Here is a 27,185-nt window from a genome sequence, read left to right on the forward strand (position 1 = left end):
ATATAACTCTGGCGGAGGATTGAATTTCAACTGCATGTCAGGTGAGGATGGGACGTTATATAATATCTGGAATTATACAAATATACAGATCTGAAGAGTCTTGTTCCCGTGACAAGTTGATTATAATCAAACTAACAACACAACATAACAACTATGCAATGTTTGCGATCTCGTGCAAGATTTCTAAAAACATGTTAACAGTGACGTGGTGGTGGTGTCTTTTGAGTTAATTTTTGTGTTCTTTGATCACAGTTGAGTGACGCAAAGAGGCTACAAAGATATTGTGAAATGATCACTCACAAAATAAAACGTCTTTGCCATTTCAATTTACTGACAGATGGGATAAACCAGTACTATTTGTTTTACAGAAATGTGTGTGTACAGTGCATAATACAACACTTACTGTATGACAAATCATAAAATTGAAATACAAGAGCAAAACTCATAGACATAATTACCATATATTAATACTATATAGCCTGACATTGTGCAGTAGGTGGGCAAACAAACCCAATATTTAGTTTTTGGGTCTCGTATAGAATACATGTAATGCATGGGTCAAGAGGTCTGACTAGGCTTTAAGTGAGATATTTTGAATTCTTTGATCTTAAATTAATTCACAGATCAGTGGTGTTAATGAAATAATGTATTGTCTTTCTCTCAGCTGAACATCTATCTGTCATAGCGAAGACAGACACCTAATCCTGGACATCACATTCAACTATTAAATATTCATCCATACACAATATTACAATGACTGAAAAGAAAACATCAAATGGGCATAAACAAGAGAATTGTCCTGCAATCTAGCACGGAAGGACAGCCCTGACAACATCAACAAGTTTCACATAGGGTTGTAGAACATACAGATTGTAATCTAGTATTGTATATTCATCTACACTTCATATACGATTCTGCTAATGATGGGAAGAATTTTCAATTGGCCAATTTCACTTTTGTTTCATAAATACGGTGTAAGTTTAGAACAGGCATGCATATGTAGGTCTGTGACATGTGAGTGTCTATATAATGCAAAGCAGGATAGTTCAGCATGGTGGATTCTGCAAACGTTTGTAATTTCAATACTTGGATCCTAGTTAACTGTGGTACAATTATCTGTGTTATCACAGTACACACTAGACTCTCTTACAGCCCTCGGAGCTTCGCTTTACTAAAATTAAAGCTAAACGAATTATTTTGTATGTACCGATGCCAGGTAATTAACCGTACTCGAATACCCTTGTACTGTGCGCCCTCATCGACCATGATAGGAATAACCATTTGTTGACGTGTGACTGCGACGCTCCGTGTTATCGCGAAGCCGCGAAAATACGGAGCGTCGCAGTCACACGTCAACGAACATATATCTCTGCACAGTACAAGGTTGTTCGAGTACGATGGAGTACGTTATGTAGATGGTATTGGTACATACAAAATAATTCATTTAGCGTAGATTTTAGTAAAGCGAAGTTCCGAGGACTGTGAGAGAGTCTAAGTACACACCAGACCCGACTCAGTTTTTCCAATTTCATGTTTTCTAGTTTGTATTGTAATCTGTCAAAAATAACCTGGAAAACCACTTCAGGATAGTTTGCACTTTCAATTGAAGACATCTGGCTTGTCTTTAGTCACTTTACATTTTCAGGGGATAAACTAGGAAAAGTGACCCATGAAACATTGAAGTTAAAACCTGCTTTCTTGCTTGAAAGCAGCACCACAGTGGCAAGATCTATGGAACGCAACTGGTTAGTACTAATAACAAATATAGAGCTCAAAGTAAAAAAAAGAAGGATGAATTTTGTGCACCAAACTTCTATAGTACTAGTAGAATGGAAGATCAGCTGTTGGGCCGCTCTTCTCATCCCCTTCGGCAACATATTTTACAGTCTACCATAGTGTAGAAGTAGCAACTAGTACATGTCACACATGTTAACAGTACGTTACAATATGAGACACATGGAAACAATTGCCACAAATCGAAGTACTACTCACGAGTTCCTTACTGCAAATGTGTTTTTAAGGTCGCCATGAATTGGAAACAAAGTTGTGGGGATAAACTTCAATTGTGGTACAAATATAAGATTTAGTACACTAATTACAATAAACTTGTTTGTTCCAGTTACCAGTAAAACATGACTGAACTTCAGAGTCAAATCAGTAACGCTTATACATTTTTCATTGGTGTCACAAGAGTGTTTATATAATATCTCTACAAATATTTGAATGTATTGAAGATTCAGTTTATGATAATATTATTTATTCTATACATTGGATCAATCATATAATATTGAAATATAAAGTCATAGCCGAAAGAATAACTTGGGACGTTATGATACACTTTTTAAAAACTATTCAGCCTACACTTGAGAAAATCAAAAATTCTATCTGTATTACACTGATGAAAACAAAACAAACTTTGTTAAAACGAATATAAAAAGTCGTGCTTTGATGATACGCAATATTTGGGGTGGTGCTGGTTGTTGAGAGTACTGTAAAATCTTGAATGTTGTAGGCTGATGACTGCAATGTCTATCATACTGTGCAATTATCATGAATGAATCTAAAAATACAAGAATGACAGCAGAAAGTGGGCAATTGACTGTAAACAACTAATGGTAACTCACTGAATTGCCTGCTTCATTGATATCATTGTTCCAATTACTACTGATATCTACATGTCATGATAACCCAAATGTTGCGTACCAAAAATATCGACTGTACTTTCAAAGAAAAAAATATCACAATTAGAACTGGGTTGGCGTAAAGCCTGTCAATAACACTTCATTTATACAGGAAGGGGAAATACTGTTCAGTGATATTGGATAGTTTCATTGACTTTTACAAGTTTTGGGATTCTCAGAAGCAAGCACTGGTTTTAATGTTTCTTTGGATTTTTTCATTTACAAATTTTCAAATCCAGGTATAAATAAAACAATTTTTTTTTTTAATCACAGTGAAACTATACTTTTTGTCTGTGTAACAATTCAGTTTTGCCTCAGTAAAAAGTACTTTTTTTCTTAAAAAGGAACAAAAGAGGTGTGAATGTAATTGTTTTATGTACTTGTTTGTTTCCAGCGGGTATTAGTTTTATTTGGGGATAAAAGTTGAAACTGTTGAGAAGTGTAATAATTTCAGGAGTACATCAGAGCTTTACGCACACAAGTTTGACGAGTGCTTATGAGATGTTGATTTCAACCCATCAGATTTCTGAATATCAACAAGTCTGACACAAGTAAAACAATACTTGAAATATGCTGCAACTTGTCCATGTTTTGCCTCTTAAATAAATGAAAATTCAAGTGTCTTAGAAAGAACAAAAAGTAAGTATCATTTGTTATGGAAAACACATATATGGCAACTGAAATTTAAAAATTTCAGGTTTTTACATTTTACCTATAACCAAAATGAAAGGATAACTATTGATACAATTTAGTGTGTGATGTGATTTTGTTACATTTTCTTTGTCATGCTGTGGTGACTATGCGAACAGCTTTAAACTTTCATAACGAAAGACCTCTCCTTTCAAATCATTCTAGTTATCATGTTGGTTAAGTGTTATTGGGATGGACCACATTTCAATGTTGAATGTTTGTCACGTCTTGGATGGCATATTCTGTTCCTACAATCAAGTAGGAAGGGAAATTGAACAATACCATTATTCAGTCTCTTGATGAAAAGTAACGTCTTTCTGTGAACAACTGAAATGTTTACCTCCACCCCTATGGATATGGCTTCAGATGATACGCATTACAATGGCTCAGAACAAGGGGAGGGGTTTAATCAAACAGTGGGAGCTCTTACTTGGATGAATATGGAATACTTGTATACAAACTGATTCCATACTGATGTACACACTTGATCTCATACGTATTACCCTCTCACAACAGATAAATATGTTTGGTATGGCTCAAAATGCTAAAAATGGGTTTTCTTGCAAGTCATCACATGGTAAAGGATTGATGAACACCATATTTAGGCATGTCACAAGCAATTGTGGTGAGTTAGCAGCCTGTCAATAGAGGGTTTGCTGCTGGTATACGTAGTACTTTTGAAATGTTATTACATTTGTACTTTAATATTTTGCGTACAAAGAAGGTTTGATGAGACACTGTTTCATTAAAATCACATTTTAAAAACCATGATAGCACAGAAGAGGAAACGTGGTGAACTTTTTATACAGTCCAAGACAATAGGTGTAATTTTGGTTTTTCGAAGTTTTTCGTTACAGATATACTATGAGAAATGTTTGACTACACAGAAAGTCATCAATGATAACTGAGATCACTTTTAGTACCAATATGTCACATCACAGTATTTCATATCAACCCTGTTATCCTATATGGAATAACTGTACAAAGTGTCTGTTATTTGTAAGGGGGCAGATCTGTATGACCTTTGCAACCATGTGAACATTTTAGATGAAAAGTCATTTCTAAAAGATGAGTGCAACAAAAATCGAAGGCAAACACCCTGATCACCTATGATATTTATTACATTGCTGCTCGAATTGTTGAATTTTTTGAGGCTGTCTTCTGAAACAAATATACTGTACTCAAACAAGTTATCTACACTATTTAAGGACTTCAAAAACAAATATGAATGATGCAATGTGCAGGTGGAGTTACATTTACCATCCAAGAAATGACAATATTCTGTGACTGCTACGTATGCTCTGTACTATCCCTTTACATCCAGCTACAATCTTTTCTATACAACACTGGACAAGGCATTTTTTCCATGGGGTCTGGGTGCTGGACACTGCAATTATAATATTTAAAACGATATCTAGAACCAATGTATATAGACAGTACAGTACTTGTATATTTTCAATTTGGTCTAACTATTTGCTTTAAGCTCTGAACTTTTGAATCTAATTCTACTACAATAAACATTGTAAATACAAATTTTTTAAACATTATCAAAGCTGTGATGTCACATCATTTAATATACAACTTACTCTTTCAGATTAAAATATTTTTTTTTCTGACAATAGTTTAGAACTCACGATACATCAAGGAGTTGTCAGTTTATTTTGTAACCATGACTGTTATTAGTTTCTTACACCTCATTTTTAAAAACAATTTCACGAAGTTTTCATTTTTCCTCTTTACATTACATATTTTGTGAGGTGTTCTTTTGTTTTACAAAATCATGAGAGATCAAAATCAGTAAAGAAAGTGCAAACAAACAAAACCAAATTACTTAATAATGAAAAGATGACAAACTATCTTTTAATTTTTTGCTGACTGATTAAAATATTATATATCTTATGAAAAAACAAAACAAAACAAAACAAAACAAAAACATTTCACAGCTTAACTGATACATCAGTTTCACCAAGTCATCTCTATGCAGCATTATAAATTTGCCTGGTAATCTTGAAAATATGATGGACAACTCTTTCTTCAAAGGGAAAATTTTTTTTACACAACTATTCACCAACAATAGCATTCACTTTTTTTCGTTGGACCTTATTTTACCTGATAAGATAAACCGAAAGTCTTGGGAGAACTTTTCGTTAATTTTCGTGCAAAGGAGGTCTTCAAGAAATATTTTTTTTTTAGTGAAAACACTATATTCCACAGTATTGTATATTCTTTCATTTGGGCAACTATTACATACCTAGGTAGTGACATGACAGCTTTGATTGACAGCATATTGAAACATAACAAGCAAACATGCACCTCAAGACAGCACAGAGCAAAGTCGCAGTCATTCCCCTTTCTGTGTATGTATAGGATAGTCAGGCATGTCTGCACGATGTGTGCAGTGTTAATTTGATATGAAATGACTATCATTGAAAGTACAAACTTGGTTGTGAAGTAACTGAATTCTAACTGATTTCTTCCTCCTCATTGTGTTCACTACTTTCATTAGTTGTATCCATGGGTGATGAGACTGCTATAGGTGGTCTGGCACACTTCTGTGCAAGTTCTTCATATGATTGACCCTGAAGAAAACATACTATTACTACAGTCATGTTGTCACATCCTAAGCCCCCCATCTGGCAATCTGGTGCAAGACACCTCGTCATCAGTTCTTCACATATCTGAAATGGAAGATACAACAAGTTTCAGTAGAGCTTGGGTTGAATTTGATCTACTTTGTATCTACCCACCTATTAGAGGTCAGCTGTACTTACTGAATTTGACCTACTTTGTATCTACCCACCTATTAGAGGTCAGCTGTACTTACTGAATTTGACCTACTTCGTATCTACCCACCTATTAGAGGTCAGCTGTACTTACTGAATTTGACCTACTTCGTATCTACCCACCTATTAGAGGTCAGCTGTACTTACTGAATTTGACCTACTTTGTATCTAGCCACCTATTAGAGGTCAGCTGTACTTACTGAATTTGACCTACTTTGTATCTACCCACCTATTAGAGGTCAGCTGTACTTATTGAATTTGTAATTCTGGTAAGAATCGTTGACCAGTACAGACCAAGAGATAAATGCTAAAAAGTTGATCTGTTTGTGAATTATAATGTTTTGTAATTCATTTGAGCTACCTCACTGATGAATATTTTTGGTTCTTATATTTGTTATTAATATTCATCATTTCATTATTTAAAATTTTAGTCTCTAATTTGTGTAACTTTCTTTCAGGTAGTTACAACCTTCTCAGATAGTTACATCCCTATTGTCAAGGAACAGAGACCATGGCAACAGTTTATTTTTACTGCTGAATGTCTCTTTGTAAGAAATAGTAGCATTAGATACGTACAAAGGAGGCTGGTTTGTGTGAGTTGATTTTATAACAGTTAAGTTGGTGGGATGCACTTACTCATGACCTTATCACTTGAGACTCAGACAAGTGATAATGTGCAATGAACCAACTCAACTGTATTAAAGAATTCTTCCTTTGATGTTTGGGATAAACATTTTGTATATTTGTATCATATGTTTCTTTGAAAGTGTAGCTTATTTTTGTTATCTGGTGAAATAAATTTCATTCATTCATTCAGTCATTCAACATTCAAGTGTGACAACGCGCATGTACACATGTTGAACTCAAATCACTACTCGTATTTCAAAGTGTACCCATTGTACAAATGACTTGTTTCTTTGATATTTGGGATATCAGCTTGGAGTGGGTAATATGTGTACAATATTTAACTAAAAGCCCTATTTTGCGCGGTTAACTATAACTCTGAATTGTGATAATATTCACCTGATCTGGTTCCATTTTCCCTGCGATTCTTGTCCTTACGAAGTCTGCCACTTCCTGATTTGATAAAACATCCCAAATGCCATCACATGCTAAAACTAGAAATTCATGATCATCTGTGATATCTTTAACTATAACATCAGGCACAGCTGGTGATAGAAAAGAGAAGACAAACTCACGATTACAATCAGTGAAAACCAATACAGTTCAAGCAGACAATCCCAATACTTCAATGTTTACAGTGAGAATGTTAAAATGTAATATTATACGTGTAAAATTATCAATTACTGCCAAAGTATACAATTAAAGTTAAAATCAAGAAACAAAACATCACTTGGCTCAACGAAAATCTTACCAACGTTGCTACATTTATCGTCTGGCTCAACAAAATACAGACAAAAAATAAAACTGCTGCTATCTATACTACATTGTCAGTAGGATGATTACTATTGTTAATATGGAATCTTACTTACCTGTGACTATTTGCTCCTCTGGACTCTTTTTGTCATTTTTCTTGAATACAAAATCACCTAATGCTCTTGAAAGTGCTAGGTTTCCTGTAACATGTAAAGAAGACAATTACTTTGCCACATAATAACAATACAGCAGCTGTAATATATGAAGGTTATGTTATCACATGTAGGCAACATTACCCTTGTCCAAATATTTTATTTAGAGTTGACTGATTGTTTTCTCTTGAGAGTAATCACAACACATGGTTATTGACAAGTCTAGAGAAATTATTTGTACAAGGTAATATTTCCTGCTTGTGATAAAATAACCCTCAATTAAATTTCGAAATCAACCTGATGTATCTCTGGATTAACAATACAGCTGCTTGTGAAGAAAATTCCATAACTGTGCTGTTGGTATGAAAATGTGATATCATACTTGCATCAATACAATGAATATCCTATGATTCTGATGTCTTTCTTGGGATTGAAGTGATTAGACAAATTTTATTCTTGGGTGCTATAAAACACAGTGTGGCTACATCCCACACACAGAAATATATATAATTAATATTTAATATTTTCAAGACATTGTAAACATCAGTGTTTCATTTGGTATATTTTCTTGCCAATGTCACTTCTTGTGTACACAGCTTAATTAATAAATAAATAAATAAAATATATCTAACACTGACTGACATCATGTACATACATTATATGGGGTGATACGAAGCCATAATAAGATACCTGCTGATTTGACAAGCATATACAACTACGTGGTAATAGTCATTAGCAATACTTGTAACATAATATACTTTCCCCCTTGTTTGCTAACCAAGCAGAGTGAATTTTCTAACAGGCTTTACATCATAACATCTATGTGCTACAAGTAGCATGGTTTTGACCTTTAAACTTTCATATATCTACAAAATTTCCAGTCATCTCATAAAACAAAGGGTAGTTCTAGTCTAGCATTTTAAATAAATGCACTCCTTTTCACCATCAGCAAATTGAAAATCAAGTTACAGTACGAATTTTATCAGACAATCTGTATATTACTACTTTTGTCTCACTGTCATCTCATAAATAGTCTAAAGGCTATCTGTAACTTTGAATCTCTTCCCTCGACAGAACGATCTCTCATAAAAGAAAGAACAGCGCTAGTATTTTTAATAAATGTAGTCCTTTTCACCATTGAGAAATACAAAATGAAATCATGGTACAATTGATTGTATTACTGTAATTCTGACTTAAGCCATGTCGTAAAACAAAGGGAGTTACATTAATACATGCATTTAAACACAATCCTTTTAACCTTTGGCAAATTGAACAGTCAATCAAATCAAATCACATCACATTCCAAGATAATCTGTGTCTATTCAATTTAATCATACATACCATTGACTCTATTGAACTCCACCCAGCCACCTGCTGCAATAATCCTTTTTGTTTCATCTTCATTACTTGGTTTATGGTCATATGATAGTTGTTGAACCTGACCTCTCACACTTGCTATCGCTCTAGAGTCACCTACATTACCCTGTATTTAAAACGCAATGTACGTAATTTTATTTTATCATGTTGTCATCCACTTTTAGTTCTTTGAAAATTAATTGTCTCCTCCTTGACAAATTTTCATCACAATGAAATATCACTTTAATTAAAGTGGCCATATGGATGAGGATTTGGTATATATTCCGAATTTTTTAATTTACAAAACAATTTTATCATCATTCTTACTTGAAAAATCAACGTGACACAACATATGCCAAGTCCTTGTTTGTAATTCAAAGAATTACAAAAGCATAATAAAAATGTAAAATGTTTATTATTGTATGTACAATAACAAACATTTTTACACATTTTTTGGCTTTTATCAATGTACGACAAACACAGACTTAGACAATATTGTTTCACATTGATTTTTAAAGGATGCCATGATAAAATTGTTTTATAAATTAAAAATCCAACTAAATACCCAATCCTCATCCATATGGCCACTTTAAGCAAAAATAAACAAAAACTTATTTGTTTCTGATAACATGGCTTTAGAAAATAGGGTAGATAGGTTGAAATTTTTTCTTATTTTTTCTCTCTCTAGAGATGTTGCTTCAACCCTAAGACAAGATACTAGTTGGCCACAATTTTCATGCGATAGTTTGATAGGGTATAAATTTTGAAGTAAATGAAGTTAACGACATGTGAATCAGATGAACATATACAGAATATACTGTATAAATCTAACTTTCAGTCTGGAAATATCTGGTTTCTCTGAAATGCGATAATTAAAAAAAAAAAAAAGACCCATGCTTTGGCAAGAAAATTTACAGAGAAACTGAAGTAAATTCCGTTTGAATGTAATAAAATGTTTAGGGTTGGCATGGTGGCTTAAAATAGGGTTGATCCAGTTATTAGAAACACACAATTTTCATTTAATATGCTTTATCATGGTGTCTTGTTCAGACACAAAGATGATACTGTAAAATTAATGGTCAATATCGCTTTACATTTTCAGGTATACAATGTGAAAATTATCAGCAAGGCAATTTGAGACTACATGGCGTCATACACAGTTGGAAATTGTTGTTAGTGGTCAATGTGACCACAGGTAGAGTCGTGGCAACATGTTTGCTTGGCAGTAGATCAACCAGGACATGTAAATTTTACATAAGGATTACACATATAAATGCGTCTATATTTAGACATCTGTAGGCGGACATGTTTCATTTGAATTAGCCCTATCCATCTAACTACATGATTGAATTCACGCTATGAGTCTTCTCAGTATACTGTTACAAGTCTGACATATATTGCATTAGCCCAACAGATCTATGCTTTATGTAGTCCTGCTTCAACCTACAACATGGCTTGCAGCAACTGAGATATTCCCTTAAAAGACAGGAAGTCATGGAAAGAGTTGCGCTGTAGGTTTATAACCCAAAATTGTTCATGGACAAACAAGTCGTTTTGTATATTTTGAACCAGAATCTAATCCTTTCATCGATTTTCTCATATCGCGGAGGTGAACTACTGGGGTTATAGTCGTGTTCCACAAACAGCAAATACATCATAATATAAGCCCTGACCTGTACATCAAATATTGAATACTACAACTTTGTGCCAGTCCTTATTGTTGGAGTCTTACTGAACTTTATACATGTATGTCACAGTAACACAGTAACAGAATTTGTGTTTCTGGATGGGAAGAAAACAGGTGAAAATGACATCTTAAAGCTGTAGGTACTTAGCTCTGCTTTATTACAAATGGCGCATACAAGCAGAAAGCTGATATTTATCAAATTGCTTCAATGTGTCATAGGACTAATAGTACGTGAGGAAATAATCTACGTGGGTCTCTACTTTCATCTTACTTATAGTAACTAGAAATGTCAGCTCTTACACAACCACCACTCTCTCTTGACAACTTACACAATATATTTTGTTATCTTTAAGAAATGTTACTATGGCTGTTGTTCCGGCAAGCTCATCTTTCATGGCGTCATCTGAAAGGAAAGTAAAATTCTATTATTCATCAAAACATTTAATTACTTTTCATATTCACAGATAACTAATATCTAAAATGTCTAAGGTCATCCTCCAAAGGTGCTACTCTTACTACATCTCCACCCCCACCCCCACCCCCACCCCCACCCCCACCCCAAGTATGTAGTACATGTACATGGAAACATAAGAGAAGCTTTCCCATAATGCAAAGCAGCTACTTGCATTTTAACATGACCTTTATAGTAATTAATTTTTAGCATTCTTAAATTGTACTGTTCATTTTTTCCCCTCATATTTTTGCGTTCTGATTTTAGTTTTTTTAAGAAATAAATATTAATATTTTATAACAAAATTTACTGATAGGTAAATATTAGCACGAGCTATTTCTCTGTAAGCATTTCTTAAGATAATACAATAAGAAAACTGACTTGTAGTATGGTCAAAATGACTGCAATGTTACCAACACAGTCACATCATACACTTTTTTACAACATTCACCCTAAAACTACAAACTCCTTCATTACGATTACAATGTAACGTCTGGTCAATTTCCAAAGACCAGTCCATAGGCTGATGTATCAATCTAGTCTATGTGCTATCATGTGACTTGTGACCTGTCTTGCCTTCCAGTATTATCAACTGCATTCTCTATTTCTACTTGACTTTGCTGCTATGGATACACGTAACCAATAACCTTTGACCAACACTGACATCTGTCTTGTCTTCCAGGTCATCAGTTATCATTAACTGTCTATCTCTATTTCTACTTGATTTTCCTGCTAGAGTAATTTCGATACAAGTAGCTTATAACCTATAACCTTTGACCTATACTGTGACCTGTCTTGCCTTACACATGTTACTATCGACTGTCTACTAGATTTTGCTGCAAGTACTATAGATACAAATAATCTATAACCTTTGACCTATGACCAACTGTGACATCACACCCTTTCCAGTCTGTTTTCATCTATCGTAATTGATTGAATTGATACTTAATTGCTAAATTTATTTCATTACTTAGAGATTAATAATTATGGAAGATTTGTATTACAATGAACCCATAACTTTTTGACACATACTATGACCTGCATTCCTGTGCAGTATGTCTTCATCTGTATTAATCAATTCTTAATTGCATCTCCTTTTTCATAATATGCAGAATGATTGTTGAAGATTTCTATTACACAGAGTTTGTGACCTTTGACCCCAGCATTGGTTGGCCTTACCTTCCAGCATGTCTTCATCTATTGATATGAATCCCCCTCTAATTGCTGTTTCTATTTCACCTCGTTTATAGCTGGGTTGCTGAAGAATCCTATTATGTAAATTTTCACCTGCATACTGAGCTACCTTTGCACCTTTGAATAAAAAAAAAGAAATAATCTTTGATCCACATTATTAGTGTGTGTGTGTATGTGTGGGGTGGGGGGGGTGGGGTGTGTGTGTGTGTGTGTGTGTGTGTGTGTGTGTGTGTGTGTGTGTGTGTGTGTGTGTGTGTGTGTGTGTTCCCAGAAAGGCATATGGGTAGGTGCCGCCCAAGTGGGTAACTATTTTACACACAAAAATCCAAAACCCTTGGTTGACTTTTCATTTGAAAATTTCCTAATCATAGGGTTGATAACATCAAGTAAAGAGAATTGACTCAATGATTGTGACTGGAAATCCCCAACAATGGATCGGTTTTAGGATTATACATGAGTAGAAGTTTTGAAATTGGGCTGTAGGCTGAAACCTTGCTTGCCACTGTAGTAAAACATTGCAATCTTACCTCCATGACCATCATAAACTGCAAAGAATGATGTCCCTTTATCATCTTTAAGTGATAAAATGTGTGTGTGTGAATCTTCCATGTCTGATATTCCAGATAAGGATATTCACTATACAAATTACAATTGTACATATGCAACTCATCCCAACATGTTTACTGCAACCTTATATATGGGTAATTCTCTCACAACTGTTCACCATGTGGAAAGTAATGGGTTAAACACAGTGTTGTCTTGAGTCTGTAAGATATGCCATGACGGGGTGCCCTCATACATTGGTCGACCCATTTGTGAGTACTAGCAGATAGGCATGGCATGATACAGAGTATCTTAATAGAAACTATAGTATGCCTTCTTCAACAAATTAAGGCTACCTATACAGGGATACAGTTCAAGAATCATTTTTCCACTGGGTTAGCAGCACTGGGATAGCCAGCTAGCCGAGTGCAAATACCAGCCTGGCACTAACAACTCATCAGTATCTATGTGTCAGAACAGGATTCGTTTTAATGATACCTGCAACACACTGATGTTTTAACAATTTCAGCAGATTAGAACACGGCTAACACATCAGATGAATATGTTATTTTAAGTATATAACTAACTATGTCTATCAGAGTTTTACAAGATATATCAAATTTAGTCTGAAAATGTTTGAATAAAACCGCATTTGTTCATTGTTTGCACATTCTGGAATTTAACACGTTCTAAGCTTGAGCTCATGATTGACGGATGTGTAATACATCTATATAGCACTACACATGCAAATTATCAACATTTTGATGATGAAATTACATTTAAATTGAAATAGCTCTGCATGTCAGACTCAATGCCCACAGATGTATGTAAAGTAATGTGTACATTCATGAGTAGTGAAAGAACAGTATTAACAATTTGAAATCATAGAATGGTGGTCCTGAAGAAGTCACTCTGAGCAGTTGAGGTTTGATCTGAACTGTTTGATGCCTCACAGGTGACAATTTAGACATATTTACGAAATCATTTTTAGTATTACTTATTCAGCATTTCAACATTTTTAACTCAAAAACTGGCTGGAATCAAACCAGAATCATGCTGTAGACGTGTGCAAATCATAGACGTGGGTACAAATCACTGACAATTACTAAGAAACTAGGAGTACAATGTATTAAGTCTCAATTAGGCAAGAAAGTGTTTTACATCTCCTACAGTGTTTTTTGCTATGACTTGTTTACAACAAAATACAAAATACAAAACACTGATACATTTTATCTGTCTGAATGCAAATCAATATCACTGTCCAATGAGAAATGGAAGATTCAAACATAAAACTATTTATCTGTGTTCGCAGCGAGATATAATGTAACAGTGTCTGTATTTTGTTTGTGTAATTCATAACAAAAAACGTGCGAGACATACAAAACATTGAAATTCCATAATCTGTCTGGCAGTGGTAGTTTACATCTTTTAAATCATAGATAAGGGTTTTACACAGACAATAATTCTGTATATTTTGAATTATCAATATGGGTAAAAATCACCGACGACAATTTAAATCCTACGTACTCTACTGTATGGGTAAAAATCACTCAAACAATTATATATTTTTAATACAGATAAGGATACTTATTCTCCATCCTTGCATACATGATGAACCAACTTTTAAGAACTGATTGGATTCCTTTGCCGTCTCTTTCGTCGTCACTGGCTCTGATAACGTCTGCCCCATTACTGAAAATACAAAGGAAAATACGTAATTTAGACTAAATTCAATGAAAAAGAGTCATTTGATACATGTTGTGCTAGGATACATAATGAAAATATCACAGCATAAAATGTTTAAAGGTATCAAATTATAGCAATCATTTATTGTGTCACACTGGAAATTTATGATTTATAATGCTAAATTAAGGTCTTTTTTTAAAAAGGTCTTTCTACTAATTTATAGTAACAACTATCACATACAGGAACTGAATTGATGAACACAATGAGCACATACAGAAAGGTACTACTTCAAGCAAAAAAAGAATTGTGTTCAATGAAATTAAGACAAATCTAAGACAATATGGTACTGGTATCAAATTTCATACAATGTATTTACTGTTTTATGATTTTTGTGTCTGAGCTCACCCTTTTGAATTTATGGAAATTATAAATATATTTAAGATGTTTAATTTTTTCATAAATTGTAAAATTTATGATGGCTTATAAATAAGAGCTATAAATATACATGGAGTGCAGTCACATGTCTGAAGACAGCTTGGTGACTCACTTGGTTCTCATATAACAGAACTGGGCAAGTATTGTGAAATGATATGGTCCCTGGCTAGTTGGAAGATAGGAGACTTTCCTTATTATGATGTGTCTTTCAGACTTTTTCCATTTTTTTCTTTGTCTAAAGTGAAACAATCAGTTCTAAATTTATATTGTATACATGTAATATGTGCACATCATGCAAGTTAGTAACTACTGATATATGTATTACTGGAAAAGGACCTTATGATTCATGAGTGCCAGTCTGTTTTTACATCGAGTGCTTGCAATATTCTCCTCGGCCACACTTTCAAAATCAAAGTTAGTGAAAGTGCAGTAGAAAACACCGAAACCAAAAGATCAAATACAAATGTAGTCCAAGTCCCCCACTCATGCACCATGAGGGTTCAGTTTATTCCAAATAGCAACTTTCATATTTATAAATATATAACTAAATAATATGCATTCAAATCATTTTGCGTACAAAGAAAGCTTATGTACTCATTTGCATAAAGGCATGCACTAGCATTTTAGGTATTGCACTGCAGGGCACACATATGCATATCTATGCACCAATGCAAGTTGCAAGTAATCACTGGTTAATTATGATCACAGACAGTACTTTGACACACTGCTAACATGCAACAGTACACATCTCCTGACTCTTGGTGATGACATGTTATGGAATATAATGCCAGAAGGTCAAACCCCTTTGAACATTCATTCTAAAGTTATTAGTATCTACTAGAACATCAGAGCCATAAGAATGGGTATCAGTTACATGTACCATCATAGTTTTGTCATTTTGACCAGACTTGATATGTTGTGGGATTAGATGAACAATGAGACATATAATTCCACTGTCATCAAAATATGTGAAATGCAACTGATAGCACTTATGGTAATATATAGCATAATGTAATTTCCATTATAGTACCCATAACAAAGATAATGGTATGTCAAAATTATGCATTTCAAAGCTCTAAACATGTACTGTAGCTTGGCTTACCAAAGCTTTGTATTAAGAAATTATTAAACTAAAAATGATTGTATAAACTTGGCTATGTGTTGTCAACTGGTCAAGTTAAGCTACAAAGCAGGCCAGTCTTGAGCTCATCAGCACAGAGGCAGCAATTAGTAATTGCTAGTATTTGTGCTTGTATTGTGTAGTCATGTGTTATGAAATTAAAATCATATCACCAAATGTTTGTAACATAGTTACAATCTGATCCCCTAGAAATTATTCATTGCACTTAACTCTTAAGATTATTTTTATCACTACATAGACATGTAGGGCTGCCATGTTTACTTAATGTATATGATCGTGATATTTACATTAATATCAAAGCTCTCAAAAAAAGCTGACTTTTTGTGAGCCAAGATGGATGTTTTCCAAGGTACTGGAGCTCTTTATATTTCTGAAAATGTTAGTCTTGTTGTGGAGCCTGATGTACACACTACACTAATCCATGCATGACTGTGATCCCCTATTGAATGTTACATTGGACATGGGCAATGGAGTGTTGACGTCACCCATTGAAAATATCAATTAACTAAAAGCAGCAATTGGAATACTGTAATCCGAGATATTCTCGCTTCTAGAAATCTTTGTCATTTTACAGTTTTCAGCTTATGCTAGAAGATTAATTTTCACTAATTACCAGACAGGTACATTGTGTTAATATGTTAAAGGAACGCTAAGTCACTACTTTATTTTTGTTTTCCAGCCAAATAAGCGAAAAAAAAAGTCTTTACCGAAAATGTCCAGGTTTACAGTATTTGCTACAAATATGCAATACCAATATTTTGGCTTAATCACTACATACATAATAGTGAGAGTGTGTACATACTGTACAATGGTCTGTTTATGGTTCATAACTATGAACATACACTGATGGGAAAATGTAAAGTGTTACAAAGTGTACACCTTAATATAGCATTCTGATCAAAGATGGAGGTTATGCATGTATACACAAGTTTAGCCCTTTGTATGGCATGATGCATATGCTATCTTGTAATGTCCAGATTGACCTATGTACTTTGATACTGTATTTTTCACTAATAGTACTTGATATGTCCTACCAATAATACCTCGATCTTGTCACCTTAATTCAATAAATGGCTTTGAATACAACTAGCTGTTACCAGTGCTCTATTAAACAGGTCTACGGTATATTATGCACAGTTCTCTGTAGGTAGTGAGCAGGAAGTCTTCAGACACATTACATATATTTATGAGTACAAGTAGTATACCTTCAAATGTGAGACACAGAGTCAACTTACTTTGGAACACTCTTATTTCACCTGGTCTGGAGTTAAAAATTCCCATTGTTTCAAAAGAAGCTTGTGATCGAATTATGTCATTCCTGTGTATTCACACTACACAATGTCCATGTACGTCCCACCTAAGCAGTAAATTGTTGTCATGGTCCAAATGACTCAATGCAGGCGATAAATCCCAGGGCATTTATAGATCACAAGTACAGACAAACATAAAGACCTCACAATCAACATACATGTAGCTGTGGCTGGCTGTATTGCTGTGCAAACTGAACATTGGAAGGCTGTGTGATCGAGACATGCCAGTCACTATGAATGTCAACAACAGGTACTCCAGCCTGATGGCTTGTATTGGCTAGTAGGCTCACAGTAACTAAATTGGTTGTCATTATATTGATTGATTTCAGGGATCCCAACACAAAAGATGGCCCTCTATTGTAACCTGGACAATAGTATGAATATCTAATGATATCAAGTTCACTCATACTGGTCACATGTATACTATCCTCTACAGCCATCACTCAGCAGCCGAGACACAAAAATCTCTTGTAATGACCTATTAAAAAAATACATACGTTCATGGCCCTTTTTTCAGTAATTCACAGAACAAAACAATTAAAGTGCAGCACATATTAACAAAATGAAATTTTTGTTCATTCATCTCATAAAGTCATTATTAGATTATTCATATTTTAACAGGCAATTATATATTTATGGAAGGGAAATTCAGACTCATAACATTTTTTTTTTACAAAATATAATATTTCTGAAATCAATTGGCTTGATCAGTAAAAACATAGTATGATATTATCAGTACATGACATGTCAAACAGCTCTCTTGGGAATACTAATTACATTTATCAATTTATACAGCTTCCACATGGGGCCTTGTTGTTTCATACTATCCCCCCCTCCCCATTTTAATCAGATATGCTAAGGGATGTTTGTAATCATTTCTTTGACTCATGGTTTGATAAATAAATAAATAAATGATAATTTTTTTTAATTCCAAAATTGCAAAAATTAGTTTGGTTATTCAGCACAATGATTTTGCTATGCTTTGGGATTTTGTAAAACATCCAAACGCACAATGTCACACAAGCTCAATAAACAAATTTTATTTGTTTAGGACAGACAAACCTCCCTTCCTCCCGTCCCCCCTAAACAAACATTCACAAGTGTGACACTGACATGTTTCTATATGGTGCAAACCATTGTGAAATTTGTAGTGTTGACACCACTATGACTGACTCCATACATATGGTAAACACATTAAAATGTGAAAATATCAACAGAAACACGACAATGTACATCACATTAACAGCAAATATTAATACACTTATCAACATCTCAGAAGTAAACACAGAACCTGTTATTATCATTGAAGGCATGAAAGATTTCTAAATTTGGTTAGAAGTGCGAAAATGAAGTTCAGCAATTGCATTGACACCAGACTACCTGCCCTCTAAATGAACAAAGTTCGTTTATTGAACTTGTGATTTTGTGTGACATTGTGTCATCATCCCTTACACCGAGGTTGCATTTGAGTATACATTACCACAACCAATAAAAGGTTACTGTTCTATTACAGGTCCATGTATGAGCATTAAAGCATTTTGAATAGTGTTAGTCTAGTTCCTATACAGTATCGTTACCATTTACACCTCCACTGAGTGGTTTAGTTTAATAGAAACAATGTTGGCATCCAGACAAAATACTTGTAGTGTGGAACACACATCACATGAAAAACACTCTAAAACTTACACAACACATTTAATATAAGGAAAGCAGTATAAGGAGAACAAGTCTGGTAAAAAAGGTAAGAAAAGGGAAAACAATCATACAGTACCCATGTACATGTAGCTATGAATGCTTTGGGCAATGGCTGACAATACCAAGACAAACAGAACACGTTTTAGACACCTGTTGAATGGTCACCTATATTCAAATGAACATGTGATAATGTGTAGTAACAGCACAGCCTTTCATCTACATCTTTAGTTTTGATGAAACTAACATGTACATATGAATTATTTAACATGTATTTGTACCTTCTCAAAAAGTTTAATATACAAATACACACATTAAAAATATACATATAAATATCATGTTAGAAGAACATTCACATACATTGACATTGTACAGTTGAACATACATGTACATATATACAATATTTTGCTTCAAGAATTCAAAACTTACACCTATGCATCGGTCTTCATCAGTACAAGGTATATATATGCATGTATATAGATTTGGCAAAAAAAAAAACTTTCTCTGTTGCTGTGTTTAATATTGTTAGTTGTTTTCTGTATATGATACTACAAATGAATTTTCAAACAGAACATGTCCTAGAGTAAATCTAAACAAATGTTTGTGTCAAACACTAGAACAAAGCTGAAAGTATATGTGTACATGTACAAATGCCTGGCAACAGGAGATGACCAGTGGTGATCAAATTAAATTACTGACCCGACCAGACAGATTTGAAGAAACTCAGACAACAATACCTCCTTACGCAACAATGCCAAATGTGCAGATACGAGTGTGAAAATATTACGTTTTGCTATCATTAAGTTTCCTAAGCATTCAAATTCAGAACTAACATTGTACTCATCAGTTACTCTCAATAAAGGTGTCTACAGCCAATACTGACCTTTTAGTTCTCAAATCTCAATGTCTGTAAACAGATACTATACATTTTCATGAAAACTAACAATGTTCAATACCTTGTTATCGTCCTTAGTTTCCTGTTACGACTCCACAACATGCAGTGTTTACAGAAAACACATCTAAGATTCGAAGTACTTACCAAGGCGTATAATACTTCTGGTCATCATGACTGCTGTCACAACAAATTCTCTATCAAGAAGAGTAAACCAAATGACTTTCACACCAGCAACACAGTATACTGTGTGAGTAATGGCAAGCGACACAGTCTGTTATATCTGTTGTGCAGGCGACCAACTCGAAGTGTTTGGCATTGCATCTGCTCATTTAATTACACCCTAGTTGTGCCGTATATTTACTAAAAATAGACTGTATCCGCTGTACGTTCACAACAATCCAGGAAGCTGAGTGAATCATTCACACTGTTTGGTAATTGACATTTTCACTGACTGACAAAGGTAATCATGTACAGAATGAGAATGGATTTGCTTTGGAGGATATTTTATATGTGTATAAAATACTTCATTTATCCTCCAATGATACTCATTTGTATTGTTTTTATAAATGCTATCATATCAAATATCGTATAAGTTTCCAGGTCTTCACATTGGCCACACAATAAATAAACGAAAAGTCTGTGGAATCATACTGCCTTTCAAAAATATATTGATGATTTTAATCAATATATGTATATTGATTTTTCAAATAAAATTGAACATATTGGAGCTGAATGAGCATTGCAAGCTGAATTGAATTCTGCCATTGATAGTCAGCGTCAAAGTTAGTTTTAAAAAAAAAGCTCATTTCTAAAAGTATGGATGTATACACTTAAAGTTGAATTGTGTCTATGTTAGTATGTGCAAAACTTCAAAAGCATAGCAAAAATTACTACATGACCTTGAACTGAGTAATGGGTGTCAGAGATATTGATGGTCCCACACACACACACACACACACACACACACACACACACACACACACACACACACACACACACACACACACACACACACACACACACACACACACACACACAGATGACATAACAGAAATGGGCCATTCCCATAGCCCAACTCCTGTGCTGCCTTTTGGCGATGCTTGATACTTGGGCTAATAATATGATTGAAATGTACATAAAATTCACACAAAACAATGTTAATGGAAGAATCTTTCTGAAAACACAAAATATCAAACATTTTTTTTCAAGGAATTCAATACTGAAGTATTATCAGCAATGGTCTCATATAATAATTTGACTGTTATGAATTAATGATACACGTATGTTGTTGGCTCAATCATCAATGGATTCCATGATGTAATGCTCCTCGGATTACATGTACATCATTCAATATTTACCAGTTTAATCTGAGCTTGATAAGGAACGAATAAAATCAAATGGCAATGAAAAATACTCACACGACTGCTTGTATCAAAACTGCAACAGTAAAACCAACAAATATTAAAATACAACAACACTGGATTCCTGCTGGGAAGGGACCCCTCCTCCACAAACACATATTCATACCCTGAAAGTGGGATGCTTTACTGGACTATAGCACTCCTGAAACTCCTAGTTCAGTTGCACTTAATAACAGAACCAATTTTGAAAGTCTAGAAAACACATTGAAAACAGCTACGGTAGCACCGTTGCCAACATTTACAACTTTGCATGACAAATAACTAAAACTGAATTCAAGAATATTTGAATAATCAATATGATATTTTATTATGCTTAGTTAGTGACAAGCACAGAAGATTTACCACATAATTCATGCAGTTGTTAAATTTAAAACTACTTCCTGTCTACCTGCTTGGGAATAATAACTAACAACCTTTCAAAATTTCTTTTTCCTTTCATGTTCAACATTACCATTCCTTGTTGTAGTCCATCATAATCCATATTGTATGAAACTGCTTTCCTAGATGGGTAAACATTGCTGTGGAAGTTCATTAACCTTTGATCTTGCAACCCATATCATTGACTTCACAACTTTCAATATTATGCAGTATTTGCTACTTTCACAATCCAACTAATCGTACAAATGTACATGTACTACCTAACCAGTTTGACTGTTCATACCTGGGCTTTATCATATCAAACTGTGAGTGTGACCTTAGGGTTTCGACAACTCCTTAATAACTCATTACTACTCAAGATTCCTGTAAATCCACATATTACCTTGCCTAAAGTACCATAACATTCATAACCCTGCCTACAGTTATCCAAAATTTTAACTCGTACATATATAACCTGGTTTGAGCATGAAAGACATATACATACATTTATATGGAAAGAGATGGCAATGAAGTGTACAATGAACAACGTCAAGTCACCACCATACAGGGAGGTGTGGTATTAATCTTTACGGGCCTGGATATGGGTTTTGCAGATTGAGGTTGTATGCAAAAGGGATCAACTTTAGGAGGTCAGGGTTCTTCCTAGCATAGAGAAAGCATGGTGGTACTGCCATGCTTGGAACTTGGCCCGCCATGCTTGGAACTCAGTCCGCCATGCTTGAGCTTGCCGACAATGTTGTGTCTTTTGTGGGTTTTTACCAACAAACAGCAACGTCCTTAATAATTTTGGAAGCAATTATGGGTATATGATAATAGTAGGAAACATAACTCGGTGTTAACATGTCTCGGTATATTTCCTTCACAAATATCCAGTCTTGTTTTGAATGAATCATAGCAGGTCGAGATTAATTTTGAAGTCAGTGACACGAGTTTCATTCACTTAACAAATGTTATCAAGCTTGCACCTTATTCATACCAGAGATGGGGCTAAACAAAATGGAAGATGATATCTTCTTAGCATCAATTACTGAAATGTGAAAAGTGCCAATGATACGTATGCAAATACATTTGTAACATCTGCTTCAAACATTATACTCTTTTGCTTGTTTGAGCAATTTCAAAAATACTTGTCACAAATACATGTACACTTCATTCTATAAATCTGTACAGGCAATTTGAAGATCTTAATGGCCATATGGTTCTGTCAGCATCAACAACCAACTGATGGAATGAATCAATAATTCAAGCTTCATATATTAGTTTACTGTATGTATACAAATAAATTATTCTCCATGAGGTCAATCAAAAATGGCGCCAATGGGTTGTAGCACAACTGTACAGTTTTTAAAAATGTTCACCTACATGCTGAGCCATGCTACATGTAGATATAGTTATTCATTTGCTGAATGATTATACAGTTGCCTATCCAACCCTGTTGTTATCTTTGCAATATATGATAATGCCATCATTTGGCTGTTGCTATGGGCAGGGTCATGTTGCTAGACATACTTACATACATTTTTTGAATGTTTGTTCACTTGTCTATGAATCCCTGATGTTATCTTTGCAATACAAGTGATCATTTGGCTGTTGCTATGGGTGTGGTCATGTTGCTAGGCATATTTACATACTTTTTTTGAATGTTTATTCATTTGTCTATTAATCCGTTATCTTTGCAATATATGTGATCATTTGGCTGTTGCTAAGGGGTATGGTCTTGTTGCTAAGCACATGATTTGAATAATTCACAAACTCACCATCAGCAGTGTGCCCTCTAATGATATCCACATTTTGTTATTGTAACTTGTAAGTCAAAATGATAAAAACTGGCATTTCTTGTGAGTCACCACATAGTACGATTCTAAGAGCTAGGGGGACACCAAATTTTGTTGCATTACTATAAATTGTGTGTCAGTGGCACATCAAATTGGCTTAGAGCACACACTAACTCTTAGTAATGTCCCCACCAAATGCCAAGGCAATTGGTCTGGTGGTTTATAACTAAGTTGTTTACAGACACACACATAGAGACAGAGCAACAGAGAAACAGAGACACATTTCACCACACATGCCTACAATGATGTGACAACTGAACCAGTTCATCTAAAAATAGAATAATTACAATATATGATAGATACACATTACATTATAAGCAATGGGGCTCATGTACATTTTATTCAAGGAATTTTTATGAATGGGCACTTTATGAAGCTACATTTTTTTTCTATATGCAAAAGTAACTGACAAAAATCTCATCCTACCCAGTATGTATGCCTACAAAATCTGTTCCCTTCCTGTGTAAGGAGTATCTGAATATTTGTTACAAATTCAATCAAACTAGTTTGGTTGCCAAAGTAAATGTGAATAGTCCCTAAATTAATATTTCTGTGACATGTTCATTTCCTTGGTTCATATATTAATGCCTGCCTTGAAGGTGTCTATCATATTTGTTGTGTATGTCCTTTCTGTGAGAATATGGCTTGAGGTACTACTATCCGTGCATATATGGGAAGTTTATCACCTATACAACAGCTTTGCTGTAACAGGTGGAAATACATGTATCTGCTTTGGGCAAAAGTGACCAGTATAATCTAATAAGTAATGGCAAAAGGCCCAATGTAAGACGTATAAATAGGAAATAGACCACATACATTTTTACAGGATAATTTGGGCAGACAGTTGGTGTTTTTTGGCTCTTATACACAAACAAATATTGCAACAGTATTGTGTAAAATCAGCTGGTATAATGCTATTTTTCAACTTTAATAGTTCAAAGCATTATACTTTTCTTTGTTAGAAAGCATCATCGGTTTTTGCATGTATGGAAATAGTTTATGGCTTTTGATGCAAGTGCATATATATTTGAACTTACTTAAAATACTACATACATTTGTAACATGTCTGGATATATATTTGATTGGAACGATGCCATATTAAAATGGTAGAGATGACTCATTTATGTTTGTTTTGATCACAATATATATATTTACCTTGAGCAGGCATGTTCAGAAACCTTGGCTTGGGCACAATAATGAATATCTCTCAACCTTGCTTGTAGTTATTGTTTCATTGTGGGTTTATAACTGAATTTTTTAGACTTAGGTGATGTCCTCTGCATTATATCATAAAAATACAGTATGGGAATCACAGCAACTGTTCAAGTACATTTGTAGATACAAATGTAAATGATTCCATTTTTTGTTTTTGAATGACTGCAACACATCATATAGAAAAAGCCATCACAACAAACCGTTGATCATACAACCCTCTAAAACTCTATGAATATCATAAAACCCATAAACTTTGGTGAGATGACAAATACAATTTGCAACACTGTTGTAATGCTGATGTTTTGTTTGGTGACCTGTATAGCAGTATCATTTCAATGAAGTGTGTTCATGGACACATTACTTGTACAAATTCACACAGGATTAAAGTTGCAAAGCAAATATGCATGTCTGTCATTGAATCTATTTGTACTGCAATTCTTCATAGTGCAGTGTCCATATGTTTGATAATTTCTTTACAAGTATCAGAATGTATGACTGTACAAGCATACTCTTGGTGTATAACATTTTAATTTAACTAAACATAAATATACTTGCTTTTACGAGAACAGTTAATCATATCATATTACTAACTGCTTTGGTGCAATTTGTGGAATTAACCCAGATCATCTATATAATTTACCAGGGTTCGCGATGAAAATAAGATGGAGAGGTACAGGAATCTATTTTACTAGAATTCCAACTACTTTACATGGTTTAATACCAAACCATAGTTTGCTTCGTGTGAAATACAAAGAGCCAGTGTAAAACAATCTTCAGAAGAACTTACTATTTGCTATTCTTGATTACATCCAATAACCTCAACTGTCAAGTCAATGTCTGATAAGCAGTGATGTCTCCAACATTATGACCATTATGACCCAGATAAATCCACATGTATTCAAATTGTAATAACTTGTAACATCATATCACAAAAGAATAAATTAAGTAGTCTGTGAGACAAGATTGTTACATGTCTGTCTGAATGACAGAGATAGTGATATAATATCACTGCTTTGGTGTGCAACTTTTCCAAATGATGTATGATCCGACTTGGATGTTAACTTCATCATGTTGACTGCATCAGCAGATTCATTTGATTTAAAAGTCCATTGTAACAGCAGAAAATTATTCTCTCCCAAATCATATTTTTTTGACTTGTCACTGTCCAAAAAAATCTTTATTTAAAACTGTTGCATTATGGTGTTGGTAACCAGTCATCTGTTTCAGGTAAAATGCACACCTCTGAAGTCTTGGATGTGTGAAAGACTCCATGAGTAACAAAGTTTTCATATGAACATTTCAATGCATGACCAAAAGTGAAAAGTTCAAATAACATTTGTCATATTTTACAAATTATATTTCAATGATACACGTTATGTAGTTTCATAAAGGTAAAACCCCTAAACTGTATATAATGTTAGGTAGGGGATAGTTCAGTGGGTCACGTCCGCTGTCACAGAGTTCTCTCAGACATCATGATTATTTTGACGGCTATCAATAGCAGTGCGTACAGCGTCGTATAATTATAACTGTACTGGCCTTCACGTCACTGTGCTGTGACTGTATTAGGGGTACTCTAGAAACGACTGAGTTCCACTTTTCTTTCAAAGTACGTCAATTGTCAACACGTGACGTGTGGCACTAAAATAACTCACTTACGCAGGAAGCACGCAATATTTTTACTTTCGTTTCGAATATGGTGTACATGTCTGTTGGCTGGCTGCGAAATCGGTGTTTTGCTTCTCCAAAATGCACAGCCAACAAAATTGGCCTGACGCAACTTCTTCGATAATAGCTTAAATAAAGCTGAACGCGCAACTCTGTGGATGCAAACCTCGCAAAAAGTACAGAGAAAATTATTTGTTATTTACCTGTGAATATCAATGGGGATAACTTGGAAAATAGTGTCCTGCTAAATATACAAAATCACCTGGATTCCCTCGGAGAGCCCTCTTCCAACACGTGACCGTCTCACCTCCGGTTCGGGGAATACCCCATATCGTTCCGCAAAATTCAAGAAAATAGCTTGGCATAATATCTCTTTATAAGAAAAGAAAATGATTAAAAAATAAAATTGTTTGCATTTTAATCGTAAATGAATTAATAATATGTCACAAAATCAGCAATTCATTACATCGATTTCTGAACTCATTTAATGCGGTTTGTTTACATCTTTCTGAAATATCTATTCGCTGGGACGTGAGTTCATTATACCTTAGAGGGGTTTCTATTCGGCAGCCATTGCATCAATACCAAATACCCA

The 27,185-nt window shown here is 34.3% G+C and overlaps 1 protein-coding gene across 1 annotated transcript; it reads right to left on the minus strand.

The window, feature by feature from the left end:
* Positions 1-1,397: 1,397 nt before the first annotated feature.
* LOC144438592 (putative protein phosphatase 2C T23F11.1) lies at positions 1,398-26,901 on the minus strand. Its single transcript, XM_078127686.1, has 9 exons — positions 26,794-26,901; positions 14,502-14,606; positions 12,899-12,982; positions 12,357-12,488; positions 11,056-11,129; positions 9,025-9,166; positions 7,648-7,731; positions 7,178-7,323; positions 1,398-6,049 (listed from the first exon to the last, which is right to left on the minus strand). The coding sequence occupies exons 2-9, from the start codon at positions 14,602-14,604 to the stop codon at positions 5,834-5,836; spliced, it is 981 nt and encodes a 326-aa protein (XP_077983812.1). The 5' UTR covers positions 14,605-14,606; positions 26,794-26,901; the 3' UTR covers positions 1,398-5,833.
* Positions 26,902-27,185: the final 284 nt, after the last annotated feature.

This window comes from Glandiceps talaboti, chromosome 8 (genome assembly GCF_964340395.1).
Source record: "Glandiceps talaboti chromosome 8, keGlaTala1.1, whole genome shotgun sequence".
Taxonomy (NCBI): domain Eukaryota; kingdom Metazoa; phylum Hemichordata; class Enteropneusta; family Spengelidae; genus Glandiceps; species Glandiceps talaboti.

Bases quoted from the DNA above. Each gene is read 5' to 3' on its own strand.
- LOC144438592 (XM_078127686.1), bottom strand. From the start codon at position 14,604: ATGGGGCAGACGTTATCAGAGCCAGTGACGACGAAAGAGACGGCAAAG. The intron at 12,489-12,898 runs GTAAGATTGCAA...TTTTATTCAAAG, and splicing joins AGTTTATGATGGTCATGGAG to GTGCAAAGGTAGCTCAGTAT. The intron at 7,732-9,024 runs GTATGTATGATT...TACATGTTACAG, and splicing joins GGAGTTCAATAGAGTCAATG to GAAACCTAGCACTTTCAAGA.